Below are 16,194 nucleotides of genomic sequence, written 5' to 3' on the forward strand. Positions count from 1 at the left end.
TAGGTTATATATCAAACAAACCATGGTTTTACCATCTGATTCAATTACTGTGCCATGGTAACCCTAATTGAGGGTTTGAAAAATTGGTGCTTTTTCAAAAAATATTAATATCCTTGTCAACACTGTGTGTGTGTGTGTGTGTGTGTGTGTGTGTGTGTGTGTGTGTGTGTGTGTGTGTGTATTACCTGTGGGCTAGAACATTATTGAGATATAGATTACTCTTCTCCTCTGCTGAAAGTCCCTCAGCCATCAAATAGAAGATGTTAAAGTTCTGCTGATGTGGTGGCATGCATATGACCCTTGACTTCTCCAGCATATAAGTGTCCAGACGGGCTGAAAACACACATACAGCACCAGTGACATATTGTGAAAGGAGCCGCTGACTCATCTTTGTACATTTCAGTAGAGTGTTAGCACCCTCTATAGGTAATGGAGTATAAAGCAGAAATCATTTCTGCTTAGTGCATACATTATACTGTACCAAAACGCATGACAGGACAGGTGCATTTCCTGCATCTGAATACGTATATTTGCATGCTATACAGTACGCACAAAGCAGTAAGTTAAATCAGTAGGATGCCCAAATACTCAAAAATGTTCTTGACACAGTAGGTGAACAATACTTGGATGATGTCCTGCATTTGCTGAGATTCTGAAGTGTTCATCTAATGGACACTTTGCTATCCCATAAGCCATAGAAGCTGACAAGCCGGGTCATTACTACAATCCAGTGCCTTTTTGACTTTAAGTCAAGTGAAGTCATTTATTTTGTATAGCCCTTTTCACAATGCACATAGTTTCAAAACAGATTTACTTTTTAGGACTAACCAGACTCATTTTAAATGAAAATAAATCTACTTATAGAAACATCTTTATGTTTAATAATTAAATTAACATTTAGAAGTCCTACAGGTCACACTAAATGACTTAAACATTCAGATGTCGACCCTGTTAGGTGGCCCAGGTCACGGTGCATAATAACAGGGTGGACTTTCAATAGCTAAAATTAGACACTACAAGGTCTGTAAATGACATCTAGCTAACAAATTTGTAAACTAATACCATTTTTTTTCTGTTAGCATATCGAAATTTTTAAATAGTATTTACTTTCCCTATATCTTCCCATAACATGCTATGCTTGACCACTAACCAAATTTACAACCACACTTACGATAAAATAAATAAAAAAGTCCTCTTTCTAACATTCGTTCGGTATCTCACTATGGGTAACGTTTCGGGCAAGGCCAACCTAGGAAGCCCCAATAACACCCAGTCTGTCAATTGATAGACCAAACACAGCAGTAATGAGGGAGTCCAAAATCCCTATATAAACCACTGTCACAGGTGCCTACATCATTCTCATTCTCTTCCCCGTGAAGATCTTTGGAAGCTAGCCTCAGCAGGACCCGTAAGATGTGGTTGCTTAACAGTTCATCAGGCGAGCCGTTCAAGTATGGTGCAGAACACATCTGTTCTACCAAAGTGAATATATTTTCTGCTGTATTATATGGTTTTCTCCAGGTGGCTTGAACCAGCACGTCGAGGAAGGTTGGCATTTTTTCTCTGGAGTTTCGAGCTGTTATAGCTTCTACCTCTACGAGTGGCAAGGTGAACTGATTCTGTGTTCTTGAGTTTGGGTTCTGTCATGGCAACTGCAAGCTCAACAAACACCAAAGGATCCCTCCCGTCCATGAACTTGTGGATCTATGATCTCGCAGAAGGATTCCCACCCACTATGTGTCTGAGGGTCAGGCATGCACAGTGTGCACTTGCTAATCCCGAGTGTTACCTGCATTAATCCCGTGTCGTACGGAGAATTTTGGAAAGGAGAACGCGGGACGCGGTGTCGAATAATGAGGATCCCTATTTTTGTCAGCCGCCAGCGGAGTAAGACCCCCCACCCCAGCTGCAAGGAATCATGAATGAAGTTTCCCCAGATCTTCCTCTCCTATTTGAATCAGCCTCTTTGGTGGGGGACAGGGAAGAGGAAGAGGAGTATGATGCTGATGATCGTCTTTTGGAGGACGACGGCGAGGAGGATGAAGACGATGCCATTCTCCCCGCTCTTCATCCTTCCTGGCCGGGTAGCGTGATGGACACGTCCCCCTCTCCTGTCTAATGAGAGCTAGACCTTATTGAGGTGTGTAGGTGGGTGGCAGCCAAGCTCTCCATCGACTGGCTGTCCCAGCAGTCTAGCCAGGGTACAGAGAGGGATCTGTACGCCGGCTATTTATTCCAGCCGTCCCATCGCAGAGATACGTCGGTTTTGGGACAAGCCTTTTTCACACATAGTGCCTGTTAAAGGCTACTCTACGCTGGGAGCGCACAAAATTGATGATCTGGAGATGTCCAGCCCCCCCTCGAGTCGAGGCATCATTGACCCCGATAGATGTGCGCTTTTTGCCATCTGCTCCCACTTCATTGCCGGATGGATGGAGAGATTGTCAGCCTCCATTTACCAAAAGAGTTGATGAAAAGATCAGCATATTTGCATGAAGAGGGGATAACCAGAGCTGCAGCCGCAGCATGGGTCTCACCATTGTGGGTGAACAAGCTATCTGGCACGGTCTGTCTGGCCTGTCTGAGAGGAAGAAGACAGATTTCCTTGATACCCCAGTGGATCGAAAGCCCTTTTCAGGCTGTGTCCACAATGTGGCAGCAGTGTGATTTGAAGAAAAAGGATGGGGAAGCATTTGAGACCTGCCTTCTCCGAAAATCCACTGCTCTCCCCCCGCAGAAGACACGTTCCAGGTTCACAACCCATTTTAGAGGTGGACAATCTGGTTTTAGAACCCAGACCCAGAGGGGCACAGCCGAAAAACAGCCCCAACCGAGAAGCAAAGTACCCCCAGGGCAACAAGAAGACCTAACCAGTATTCAAATTTGGGACAGCTCTCGAAGTCACTGTTTCCTCAAGAGGTGAGTTTGTTTTCCACCCCTCCAGCCAAGAGGACTCAGAAGGGGAATCAAACCATAAGTTTTGTGTTGCACAGTACATACACAAACTATTTAATGTGAGTGTTGGCACCAGATTCCCAAGTGCCTCATAGATTGTATCTCCCCTCTCCACACATGAGGTCAGAAAAGAAAGAGGAGCAATAATTGCAAAAAAATATGCGTGTAACAAAAATACAAATCTACTCTGTGCATCCAGACAGTGGCCCAAGGGCACAGCAGTGTGTGACAATAAATCACAAAAAATCTAACTCAGAGCTGCAATCCCCAGCTTTGACGCTAGATGGTGCCACAGCTCCATCGGTGAGCGAGAGCTTCAGCGGACCCCTCTCTGTTCACACAGAAAGTTGGAATGTATGCGTAGTTCATCCCTGGGTTTTATTTACAATAAAACAGGGTTATCGGCTGCAATTCGCTGTGAAACCACCTCTGTTCAACAGTGTGTTTATATCAACAGCAGAGGGAGAGTCACCTCATATTTTAGAGGAGTAAATAAACAGTTTTCTCAGCAAAAGAGCAATAAGGATTGTGCCGCTGGAGGAAAGTCATCACAGCTTTTACTCCAGGTATTTTGTCATCCCCAAGAGAGGCGGAGGTCTCTGTCCCATTTTGAATTTGCGAAACCTCAACAAATACATCACAAGGTAAAAGTTCAAAATGCACAAACACAAAACAAAAAATCTTCAGCAAGTGTGTGGAGGCAGCGCAAACGCCACTGAGGCTGCTTAACTAGATGATCAACTGCTGTGCGTGCCATCGCAGCAGCAAGCAGAGATAGTTACGAGAACACTGGTGTCTTTTTTAGTGTATCTGTGATTGAAAATAAATGAGACAAAGAGTTGTCTGATGCTCTCACAGGAAATAATTGATCTGGGTCTCAGATTGAACTCTGATCAGTATCAAGTGTTTCTGTCACAGGAGCGCATCGGACAGATTTGCGATTGTTTGTCACTTTTTTACAGAAAGGGAAAAAAAAGTCTCATTCTGGAGTCTTTTGGCCTCAATGGTGCATTCATGTGAGCAAAGCGGAGCGGTGTGACACTGCTCAATAACCCGCTCCATGCATGTGCGCTCCACTCAACCGCTCAAGTACCGCTCATGCTCACCGGTGAAAAAAGTTAGCTCAAATCCCGCTCCGACATGAAATGTCTCTGTAGTATACTTGTTTCTGGGCAACTGCCCCTTTGGGCTGAGGTCCCCCTCAGAGTGAAATATAGGCACATCATTAGGCTGACATTTATTAAATTATGAATCAGCAATTTCTCATCCTAATTTTGTGTTCGGTTTTAAAGGGCGTACTAATTTATCCAGAAAAGAGCAGTGAATGTTTTTTCTCTTTTTTCAAAATTGTTGCTCGTTCTTAACTTTGATTTAAACTTTGCATTCATTGATGCTATAAGGCCTGCAACTTCACTAAAACAATGTTTGAACTCCCTCAGGCCTATTGCTTATTTCGCAGGTTCCCAAACCAGCATATCACGAAGTGCATTCTGGGTTGAGTGAGCAGCAGCCTGAGAGAGTGCAGCAGAATCTTTAAAAGGGCACTCTCTTCTCAGGTGAAATGCTCCACTCATATGCACTGGTGGATGCTCTAAAGCATCCTTATATATATCCTCCACTTAGTCTAATCATTCCAACAAATGAAAATATTGTCATTCAGTCATACTGATCGCCCTGAACTGGCCTGGGAAACTTTTGTGCGCCCAGCCTTACCAGTTCCCAATGCGCAGGGATCTCCTGTTGCAAGCACTGGGGGGAATATTTCACCCCGCCCCGGACCGAGTAGCTCTTTGGGCCTGGCCCGTGATAGGCTAAATTTGAGTGTCATTGGTTTACCGCCAGGGGTGATTGAAACGATACAGTGTGTGAGATTCCACTGCTTTATTATTGGTTTTAACAACAGCAAAGTGGGTAAATGAACTACATGCTTTGTCAGTTCATCACTCTTGAATGCACTTCACGGTGGATTTATCAAGAGTCTCTCTTAAAACAAATTCAGCCTTTGGGCCTAAGATGCGTGACTCTGAACTCAGCTGTAAGCCGGTGGATTTGCTAACTTTTCAGATAACTACGGGGTAGATTGAAAAGACATTTCAGCATTACTGTTAGCTAGCAGGCCGAGGCAAAATTAATGAACTTAATCAACACACCATTAACATGCAAATGAATACCATCACGTAATTTGTAACTTTTATGATTTTGATTCCAGTGTTGCTACACTAATCGGTGCTTGATCTCTTAAAGTTTTCCCAGTTGTTAGTACATCAAAGGTAAAAAAAAAAAAACACGAGTCAAAGGACAACGGCAACATGGCAGATGTAGTATGTATGTGAATGTATTTATACTACACATCTGCTAACCTACAGAACATCAAAGGTCAAAGACATCAAATTCAGTTCTCACTCAAAATGCTTTGGAATTCAGACACAGCCACAAGGTTTGGCTATCATTCCTTTCATTCTGAATGTTTCTCATCATATGCAATGAAAGGCAAACAGGAGCAAACCTCCGAGTAGTGTCTTTCTCTTCTCACAGTACTGCAATGAGACGTGCTTTATAAAACGGTTTGCTGAGGAGTTCATCTGAGTCTTAGCATGGCCAAACGCTTCCAAGATGGCATTCACCTGCAAACATAGAAAGAAGAAATGTTAAATAATTCCACAATGATCACAGGGAGATTCCATGTAGTCTCTCTTTCAAACACTAATGAACTGCCTACCTGAACAGCATATTAATGGGTATAATTGTTCACTCAAAAATAAAAATTCTCTCATAATTTACAGTACTCAAACGCCATTCTGGATGTGCATAACTTTCTTCTGCTGAACAAAAACAAAGATTTTTTGAAGAATATCTCAGCTCTGGCCAGAACTTTGAAGCTCCAAAAAACACAGAAAGGCAGCATAAAAGTAATCTATACGACTCCAGTGGTTAAATCCATGTCTTCACAAGCGATATGATAGGTGTGGGTGACAAAGATCTATTACTAACCCACACACAGAGCTGCAGACTGCGACTAAATGGTCGCATTTTGCACATTTACAGGTGGACCAGTCTTGAGCACTCAGCCGCGCAGATCACAATAAACAGCGCTGCAAGAAGCATGGGCTGGGTCATGGATTCAGCATATTATTTGTGTAGACCTCTATGAAAACCCATAATGTGTCGATGATTAAACTAGTCTAAAATTATATGAAATGGCCTTACATTCTAAACAGCATTGAAAAGGAATAAATGAGAAACCTGTACCATGAACAGAGAAACTGTAAGGATTTCAATCCACGCATCACAGATAATTTTTCACAAATTTTCATTTATCATGAACTTATATCAATATATCAGGGTAGTGAGGGAATGCAATTTAATTTCTGCATGTGTTTTACATATGAAAAAAGGCATAATTTGTTTTATGGTTATTGTACATGTAATCGTGGTTTAACTTTGACATCTGGTTTCAATTATCCAATTTCAAATACCACAGTTAAATGTATATGGATACAGTGGAACTTTGTGTAAAATCTTTTCTAAAGCTCTGATTGTAGAAAAAGGCTTTGTCTTCAAATGACTTTACTTTAATCAGCAAGATCCTAATGAAAAGAAACCGTGACCGTGTCCTCACCAGACACGATGTGACACAGCGACATGCGATAAAGGGTATCTTTTCATTGATAATCAGAGTTTTTTCCCTAACCAGCCGTAACAGAGCATTCTATTTTTAGAATGGTTACTATTTTCTGTGACATCGCACCGAGCAGCCCAGTCAAAAATGGATCAAAAACCCTTCTCATAACAGTGTACAGCATTAAAGCTGGGCTAACACTAGCCGGTTAAAATATATATGCAGAGGATGTAACAGACCTAGGGTATGTTGTGTCTGAGGTCTCATTCTCGTCAACCGGATCTCTGTTATATACACTTTCTCTCTGCTTCCCTGTCACATGGATTTTGATGAAATAACAACAGAGTACTGTGTGTGTGCATAACCATTAAAAATGGTAAAAGACTGAATTGTGATGCGATTCATAAAGTAACTTTGCCCTGTGTATGTGTGTGATCTTGTACTTATCCCCTTGAGATATGTCGTAGAATATGTCCATATGCAGCTTCAGTAAGAAAATGAGGTAAGTTCAATAAAAAGACTGTTCCATCTGACTGTTGTAACATCTGCATTTATTGTCATTTCTAATAATTTTAGTGTTTGAATAATATTGTGGTATCACGTCGTGTCTGGTTAGGAACTGCCCCACCCCCTTCCTCCCTTGTGAACTACTCTGGTGCTGGTGCGACCATCTTGGTGGCACCAGTGCTGCCGTTCTCAAAAGTTAGTCTCGTGCCCTGCCCACACCTATTATACCACTTCTAAATATATGGATTTAACCACTGGAGTAGTATGGATTACTTTTATGCTGCCTATGTGCTTTTGGAGCTACAAAGTTCTGGTCACCATTCACTTGCATTGTGAGGAAGTACAGAGCTGAAATATTCTTCTAAAAACTTAATTTGTGTTCAGCAGAACAAAGAAAGTCATACACATCTGGGATGGCATGCAGGTGAGTAAATGATGAGAGAATTTAAATTTGTGCGTGAATTATCCCTTTAAGGTATCTTACATGCTCCCTACATGAAGGCTGTTGCAACCAGTAGGGAGCAAAATTCTGCTGCCTTCTAAGATAACTTGTTTCAGCCTAAAGCCGGCATCGCATGTATCCATCACAGTAAAGATAAATCCAGAATCCACTGTTATGAGTCTAGTGTGAGTAAATTATTATTACATACAAAGCGGTTGAAAAGTCTGAGATCACACATTGAAAACGGACCAAAAGTATTGATGACATCCTGCACTCACAGCAATTTCCAATTATTATTATTTGTATTTAATATTTTGTTACAGTTATGCTACTGTTCATGAGGATACATGTTGAGCAGGTGACCCTTTTCTCCACCAGGTGGCGATAAGCTATCATTGATAAATGAGCATGCGTGCTTCATCAATTGCTGAGATTATACACACATATGTACTCATGTGATATAATGTCACCCATTGCTCGTGGCCATAACATTACTATAGTCATTTCTGTATGTGATGTTTTTAGCCAACAACAAATAGCTTCTTGAGATTCAACCATAACAACAAACCACCAGCCTGGGGCTTTCACATAATAATTTAAAGCATTTAATTCCCCTTTGAATAGTGGGAAATAGCAGCTGTTTGAGGCTATCATGACTCAGAAGGATCAATGGAGTGACTAAAAGCACATAAACACCTCCAGGGCTCCAGATTACAGAGCACATGTGAGGACAGTCAGAGCTTAGACACTGCCTCTGCCAAATGCTCAAGACAATGAATGATCTCAAACATAATTGCTAAGTATAGTCAGGGTTGGGGAGTAACGGGATTATGTATTTAAAATACAAAATATAAGTAACTGTATTCCACAACAGTTAAAACTTAAATCATTGGTAATTAGAATACAGTTACATTCAAAAAGTATTTTGATTACTGAAGAATTACTTTGCATTTCTTTGTCATTTTTTTTCATTTAATATTTAGTCCTTTCAGATGGAAAACATTTATACATATAAATGACGCGATCCAAAGTGCATTTGAACAGTGGTGAAACACTTTCTTATGATGTGTTTCATTCATATGAGTAAGTTATGCTATTCTAAAATGCTATTTCTAGCCAATTTACATGCACATGTTACCAGACACGATCAATTGGATCATAATTTCTTTTTTCCATTAAGACATTTGATATTAGGGCAAATTTGATTAATCTTGTTTTAGAAACAACACTGAATAAGATATTCTGGTTTTTCAGAGAATGTATTTTTAACATGTATTTTGTCTTACTGCACTGGCAGAGTTTTTATAGTCAAAACAAGTGAAAAAAATGTACCAGTGCTGAAGAAGTAATCCAAAGTATTTAGAATATGTTACTGACCTTGAGTAATCTAATGTAATCTGTTACAAATGGAATTCATTTAAAAAGTAACCCTCCCAACCCTGATTATTGCAAGCACATGAGCTGCTCAACAACTGTAACTTGAAAATACCAAAATGTTTTTTTTTTTAAGAAAAATTTCTGAGTTGACATACGAGTGATGGGCTGACAGACAGATAGACTTACATGCTTCATCCGTGGCTCTAAAGCGAACCCTTTGGGACTTGAGCGAGCGGCCAGGTGTTTCAGGATGTACTTACAGGCCACTGACTTCCCAGAACCGCTCTCTCCACTAGAGTGAGGGGGAAAAAAATGAAGGGGTGAATCTAACACACACACACACACACACATGAAAATACAACATTTGCAGGTCATATTTCACCCTAATTCAAAATAATGATAATAATAATAAAAAACATTATTTTAGGTTTGCATTGTGACGTTGTTTTACAAATTCCCAAATTATGTCTTTTTTATATAGGATGAAACATGACTTTGACTTTCTAAACATTCTGTCTAGAAGAGCTGCCTAAAACATCCTATGTCAATCTAAAGACACATAAACCTAACCAATGTAGTGGCTGATATTTTGAAAGATCCATGGGAAGACTGTCCCTTGGTTAATATGTTCTTTTATTAAACTCTTGGAAGTTTAACAGTGGGAGATGTTGTAGCAGGTCTTGGAGCTGTATCATTCCCTTCCACATCCCTATATTGCATGAGCGACGACACACTCAGCCAACTAAGACCCTTTCTTGCTGTCTCTTTCTATTTATCTTATCTGACATTTTTTCAGTTCCTTAAGGGCCGTTCACATAGAGCCTGATTTTGTGTCCGTCCGTGTGGTTTTTCTATTGTTCTCTATGAAAACATGCGCTAGACGATGTCTTTGACCTTTGAGCCACGTCCACCTGTTTTTTTAGTGTCTTGTGAAACAGTGCTAGATTTTTAAGGTGTTTATATTGTGACAAATTACAGTCTGACTGCTCCTTAGCACACTTATTACACAACTACTTGCCAAATAAATACATAAACTGACTTGAAATATTCATTTGAGTAGAAATGATTAGCTTACTTGTAGAGATCGCAGTGTGCAAATAGAAGTAGCAATACCCGGATGACCGGTCAAATATCACTTTATGAAGATACTCCACAGAGCTGTGTGATAAAATGACATATTCAAAGCTGTGACTAGTCGGTAGTGCGATACCAATTGTCATTTTGCGTGGAAACCAGTATATTTACAGTGTTAATCCACACCAGACCTCTTCTACTAACAAGGGTTTTGTAGACTTACAGCAATAACAAGGCAAGATTTACATCACACTTCATTTTTTTGATGAAGTACAGTAACTTTATTAATTACTACACTGTTTCATCTTAATATGAGCCATAAAGCACAGTCAAACAGCTTGCAGCAGCTCTACCATCTTTATAAGCAGGACAACCTGCTTCCTTCTAGAGAGCGAAGAGAATAAACGAAAACCAATCCAAGCAGATGCTTTTTTTAAAAGGTCATTTGTCCTCCGACCAATCAATTTGCTTTTTCTCGCCACTTTTCCATTACTTTTTAGACATCTATTCTGGGTTGCAACTTAACTCAAGGGCACAATGCATTCCTGAGTTAGAAGGTTGAGAGTGTGTGTGTGTTTGCCTGTTTGTGTATGTGTGTGTTTGAAAGCCCCTTGAACCGGCATACCACCACTTTTGTTTCCATGGTTCTGTAGTCACTGGAGCATGGCAACAGTGAATCTACCGTAAGGATGAGGTGTGTGTGTGTGTGTGTGTGTGTGTGTGTGTGTGTGTGTGTGTGTGTGTGTGTGTGTGTGTGTGTGTGTGTGATGGATAACCCATGCAGAAAGGATATTAAAGTAGCTGCCAGATCCTCTCTGGCTCAGTGAAACACAGGGACCGGGCCAGTGGAGCAGCATCAGAATTTGAATCAGCATTTAATTGCAATCAGAGATGACCTGAGCACAGAGCAGGACATGGAGCGAGGACCACTGCCCCCGAATTCATTAATCTCCCTGAGAGTGTTTAACATGTTTGGATTTACACCGACCCCAGCACATTTGTCTCTGTGACAGCGTTTAGCAAGGGCTGCTCCAGCCATGCAGGAGTCTGTATACACAAATATGGGGGCGGGCAACACTAACTCTACCTCATTTTCACCACTATGCCAGCACAAGGTGGCTTACTGAGCTAAGGACAGATATTACAACCTGCAAGCTGGTGCATGAATGAGAGTAGGTAGAAAAGGTGATCTAGAAGATACTTGGGGGCATCTGGAATTGTTTTTTTCCTTTTCCTGCTTCTTTACTGGGATCCTACACCTTTTAACCAATAAATCAGGGTTGCCACACCAATGAAGGTCCAGTCATTCAGTAAAATAAATAAATAATAATAGTATATATATATATATATATATATATATATATATATATATATATATATTCACCTTATTCTGCTCTAACCAATGCGCGCTGCCATTACGACGACACCGGTTGTCAACTTCCGGTTCGTAGCGATCGACCAGTAAGTTACTAGCAGCGAGAGAATGAGTTCAGGTTCCACATGTGCTGTTGTTGGTTGTTTTAACAATTCAAAGAAGATAAAAACTTTTTAGAAACTGAGTGCTTCGATCACATGATTAGAAGGAGAGAATGCCCGTGTCCGGTTCCGTATCAGCTACATTCAATGCCAGAGAGTAGACGTTTAGAGTGGTTAGCTGCGCTAAAACTGAAACATCCACCGAAAAAGGTGTATGTCTGCTCGCACCATTTTGTTGACAAACGCCCCACGGATGACCATCCCAATCCGGAATTATACCTTGGATATGACAGACCAGTGGTGAAGAAGAGACGTGCAATTGTTCGTGTCGAAGCGACAGGTAAGCCACTTTTAATGTTGAATTCTGTAGGTGGTTAGCGATAGCACCACTTCACAGCTAACCTAGTTAACGTTAGCTACCTCCGGTTGTTTACATTTTACGAGCTCTACCAGCCTGCTACAAAAATATTTATGTTATCTGTGGGCAGCCTAACCTATATTTTTATGAATAATATGCCCATTATGAGTAAATGTGTTTACATTTTTACGAGCTCCACCGGCCTGAAATATTCGTGTTATCTGTGGGCAGTCTAACCTACAGTTTTTTTTTAGACAATATGCCATTTATGAGTAAATATGTTAAAAACATGGCCATTAATGGTTGATGCCTTTGTCCACTAAATGTCAATGTAGATTTAATGCTATGAGGGCTATCTTAATGTGGGCCAGGTAGTTATTAGCCTGAGAGAGGAAGAGCTTTCATCACCATTTATCATAAGATTTGCCTGTAATGTTGTCAGTGTGAGAAACATGGACAGAGGTTTAACATGTAGCCTATGTGCTCTTTTTTTTATTTATTTTTTACAGCAACTGCAGAAGTGACAGACCAGGAGGATGAGGGCATACCTGAGGTGCCACAACCGTCATACAGCACTATTTCCACCCAGTGGGAAGATCCATCGCTTTTGGACCACAACTATGGTGAACAGCAGGGTGTTGACGAGACAGCCAAAGCTGCCACAACACAAACTGAAGATTTCAGCTACTCCATGCTTCAGAGTGATGCCGATTCGTTCCTCTACACTGGTGTCTCACTGGAAACCTTCAACTCTCTTGTTTCCACCTTAGATGTATTTGCTGAAAGGGCTTTTGTTTTGTCAGTGCGAGATCAGATACTAATGACACTGATAAAATTGAAATTAAATCGTGTGCTGGGTGACCTTGGTAGGCAGTTTCATGTGTCTCAGAGTGTTGCCAGTAAGGTTATCTCATTCTGGATTGATAAAATGGAGGAGGTCTTGCGCCCTCTTATTATCTGGCTCCCAAAAGAAACCATTAAGGCCACTATGCCAGCTGCATTCAAGAAGTTTTTTCCCAACACTACCTGTGTCATTGACTGCAGCGAAAGTTTGTTACAGAAGGCGAAAAATCTTGACTCTAGAGGGGAGTCCTACAGCCATTACTACTCGCACAACACAATCAAATACCTTGTTGCTGTTGCCCCATGTGGTTTAATCATGTTTATTTCAACTGGATATGGAGGACGTGCCAGTGACAAATATATCACAATGAACTCTGGTATCTTGGACTATTTAAAGCCTGGAGATGAAGTCATGGCAGATCGTGGGTTCTTGGTTCGTGATTTGCTGTTTGAAAAAAGGGTCAAATTGGTTCTGCCTGCTTTCACTAGAGGGGTGCTCAGCTAACTGAGGAACAAGTCACAGCATCTCGCAGGATTGCAAATGTTCGGATTCATGTTGAGAGGGCAATCAGGCTGACTTAAAGTATACAAGATCTTGTCTCAAGTAATACCAATTAACATGACCCCCAAAATTGAAAAAATCCTCCGAATCTGTGCGCCCTCGCCAACCTAAGGGGTGATCTCATCCGTGAGTGATAAGTGACAACAGTGGTGTTCTGAGGTTGTAGTTTCATCTGCAGGCAGCACACACACACACACACACACACTTTACACATCTACATAAATTGCTCCTGTATATTTCATATTGATATCATATCGCTGCCTTTTTTATTTTTTGACTGTTTATATTTACTCTTTGTATGAAATTTGGCCTGAAATGGTTTTGGATAGCCATATGTTAAAGGTTGTATCAGCGATTTCAGGCCCAAAAAAGGCCGAAACATAAATTATCACATTCATCTAATCTTTCCTAACGATCCGCTAGCTGTCCGCCCCATAAGCATGGCGTCCAAAAACGCATCTCTGTAGGCAGCCTAGGCTCTGAAATCTGCACACAAATCACCGACAGGGGGTGTGTGTTGTGAGGTTTTGCGCTCGTGCACGCGAAGTCGGAGCTAAACCTCACAACATCCACCCCTGTCGGTGATTTGTTGGAACACTTTGTTTTGGTGGTTGGTGAAACCAATTGTTTTTGTGTGCAGATTTTGGACGGCATGCTTATGGGGCGGGCAGATAGCGGATCGTTAGGAAAGATTAGATGAATGTGATCATTTCTTTTGAGCCTGAAATCGCTGATACAACCTTTTAATTAAAAAAATCTTGTATAATATGACTTAATGTTTTTGGTTTTTTTGTATTTATATGATATTTGTATTTTTGTAATTTATTTTTTGCCATGAAAATAGCTTTGAATGCTGATATGTCATTAAATAAAAAAATCTGAATCTGTATGAAATTTGTTGTTATTATTTGAGTTTGTGTACAATAGATTTTATTAGATTTGCACACAATTTTACATGAACAACATTATGTATTTATAAATATTCACTTATGTACAAAAATACTTTTTAAAATAATGAGTTTTCATACTGTTAACCGCAGCTGCACCTAACAGTTGTTTTGTGATTTGAACAAAATGTTTCTGAGGGATATTTTCTATGAATTCATTATGCTCATGTATCTATTCTGCAGTTTCAGTCGCTGACCAACAAATTCATCCACAAGCTGGGGCAACATTGTTGAGAAATAAAATCTCTTCAGATGTCCTACCCTCTCCAGAACATAGGGCTCATCAAATGGTACAGTGAACATAACTGTGTCATTTGGGCTCCAGATAAACAATTTGGCCATCTTCAGACCGGCACAAAACATGCCTAATTGTACCTGCATGTAATATCCTCGGCTACCTGTTTTCTGAAGTTGTGGTACTCCATCTACTAGCTTGATATCACTGCAGTTATGATCAAGTTGATCCAGGAGGGTAGAATGGAGTTTACTTGGGACGGGACATTTTATTTCGAGTAGGACAGAAGAGTCAATTACCCCATCTGGGCTGGCTGATAACCATGGCTCTGTGACACTAACAACGATGCCCCTATGTGTAATACTCATGCCTTGCTCTCGAAGTGCACTACCAGCAACCGCCTCATTCTCCTTACCATAATTTGTGGCATAGTTGCCACGAAAGGATGGATACAGGTGCTCTGCCATAAACTTATCAGGATTGGTGGATGCTCTAGAAGGAACCTTTTAGCTGAACTTGCAGTTATTCTCAATTTTCTTGCATTGTGCCACAAATCGGAAGAACTCTGCTCCCTTGTTTCAGATTCTAAAGTAGAAGCCTGTGCACTGCTCACTTGAACATACAACTCATAGAAACTTTTACATGTCTCACATGTGAGATCAGAACCGGCATGAGTTTGATGGGGTCTCAAAAATCTTGCATCTACTGCAGTATTTGCAAGACTACAGGGTTGCACTACTGGTTTTACACTGTAACACTTGCCCAATAGACTGTTTTTTAACAGGAAAAGTGGCTTTGTTGGGTCTTTGTCTACATTATTTATAAATTCTGCATGTGACATATATTGTGGGGTGTTTGGTAGTGGCTGAGCATCTGACACACTAATGCTAAATTCATCTCCTGCTCTGTGGTGGCTGAAGTTTATGTCCCTCAGTCGTTTTGGCTCAAGGTTCCTGACTGTCCCTGCATTCCACCTGCGCTGCTCATCTGTACATGCAAGCCCTGTCTTTCCGGAAGTAACTGCATTCTCAACCTGTCATGAGCACATTCACCTAATACGTTACCAGAATCTGATCTATATGCTTTTGCCATGTGTTTCAGATTGTGTCATCCCCACATCGCTAAACTAACGTTAAATCGAAAAAAAAAACATTCATCAAATGTGATCTGATCACGTAATTTTTTATTAAATCACAGTTAAAAACAAAATTAACTTTTTTTTCTTTTCTTCATACCTTCCAAAGGATAGCTGCTGCATGACTGCACGATCTCCTAATCCAGCAATACATGAACATCCGACAGTCTCTATCACCCCCGACTGCTGCAGCATAACCCAAGCAATAAGCTTAGGCTGGTTAGCACTTTGACTCCTGTCTACCTCTGCTTTCAAAAATACATAGTCTCCGTGCTTCAGCAAAGAAATGCGCCCGACTTTATTACTAAAGAAGTAATTGAAGGCCTCGGTGCTTTTGTAATTTCGCATTTCTTCACGATCTACACCCTCCGAAAAAATAAAATAATTAATAATGTCAATATGACTAACTCCTGGCCATAGCTTCATGTCATCAACCCAACCTGTCAATTTTGAGGGATGTGGCACGCTGATACGGTCGCCTTCACGATCTTTTGTGATATCATCAGCGGTGTGTAGCCACCTACTACTACCCATATTGACAGAAAAATTTTCGTATACTTTAATAACTACAATCTATCACCGTAGCCTTTACGCGAGTGCTAGCATTCTATGTAAACGAACACTTCAACCGGAAGTAGAAAACCGTTTAGTCAGTTGGACCCGC

At 40.8% G+C, this 16,194-nt stretch overlaps 1 protein-coding gene across 1 annotated transcript in view; it reads right to left on the reverse strand.

Moving 5' to 3' along the window:
• Positions 1 to 16,194, reverse strand: part of LOC127658586 (unconventional myosin-XVI-like) — a 288,117-nt gene that overhangs the window by 100,769 nt on the left and 171,154 nt on the right. The window contains 3 exon segments of the mRNA XM_052147955.1: positions 186 to 333; positions 5,462 to 5,579; positions 9,087 to 9,192. Of these exon segments, the coding sequence (XP_052003915.1) occupies positions 186 to 333; positions 5,462 to 5,579; positions 9,087 to 9,192 (372 nt within the window).

The sequence above is a fragment of the Xyrauchen texanus genome, chromosome 18, assembly GCF_025860055.1.
Source record: "Xyrauchen texanus isolate HMW12.3.18 chromosome 18, RBS_HiC_50CHRs, whole genome shotgun sequence".
NCBI lineage: Eukaryota > Metazoa > Chordata > Actinopteri > Cypriniformes > Catostomidae > Xyrauchen > Xyrauchen texanus.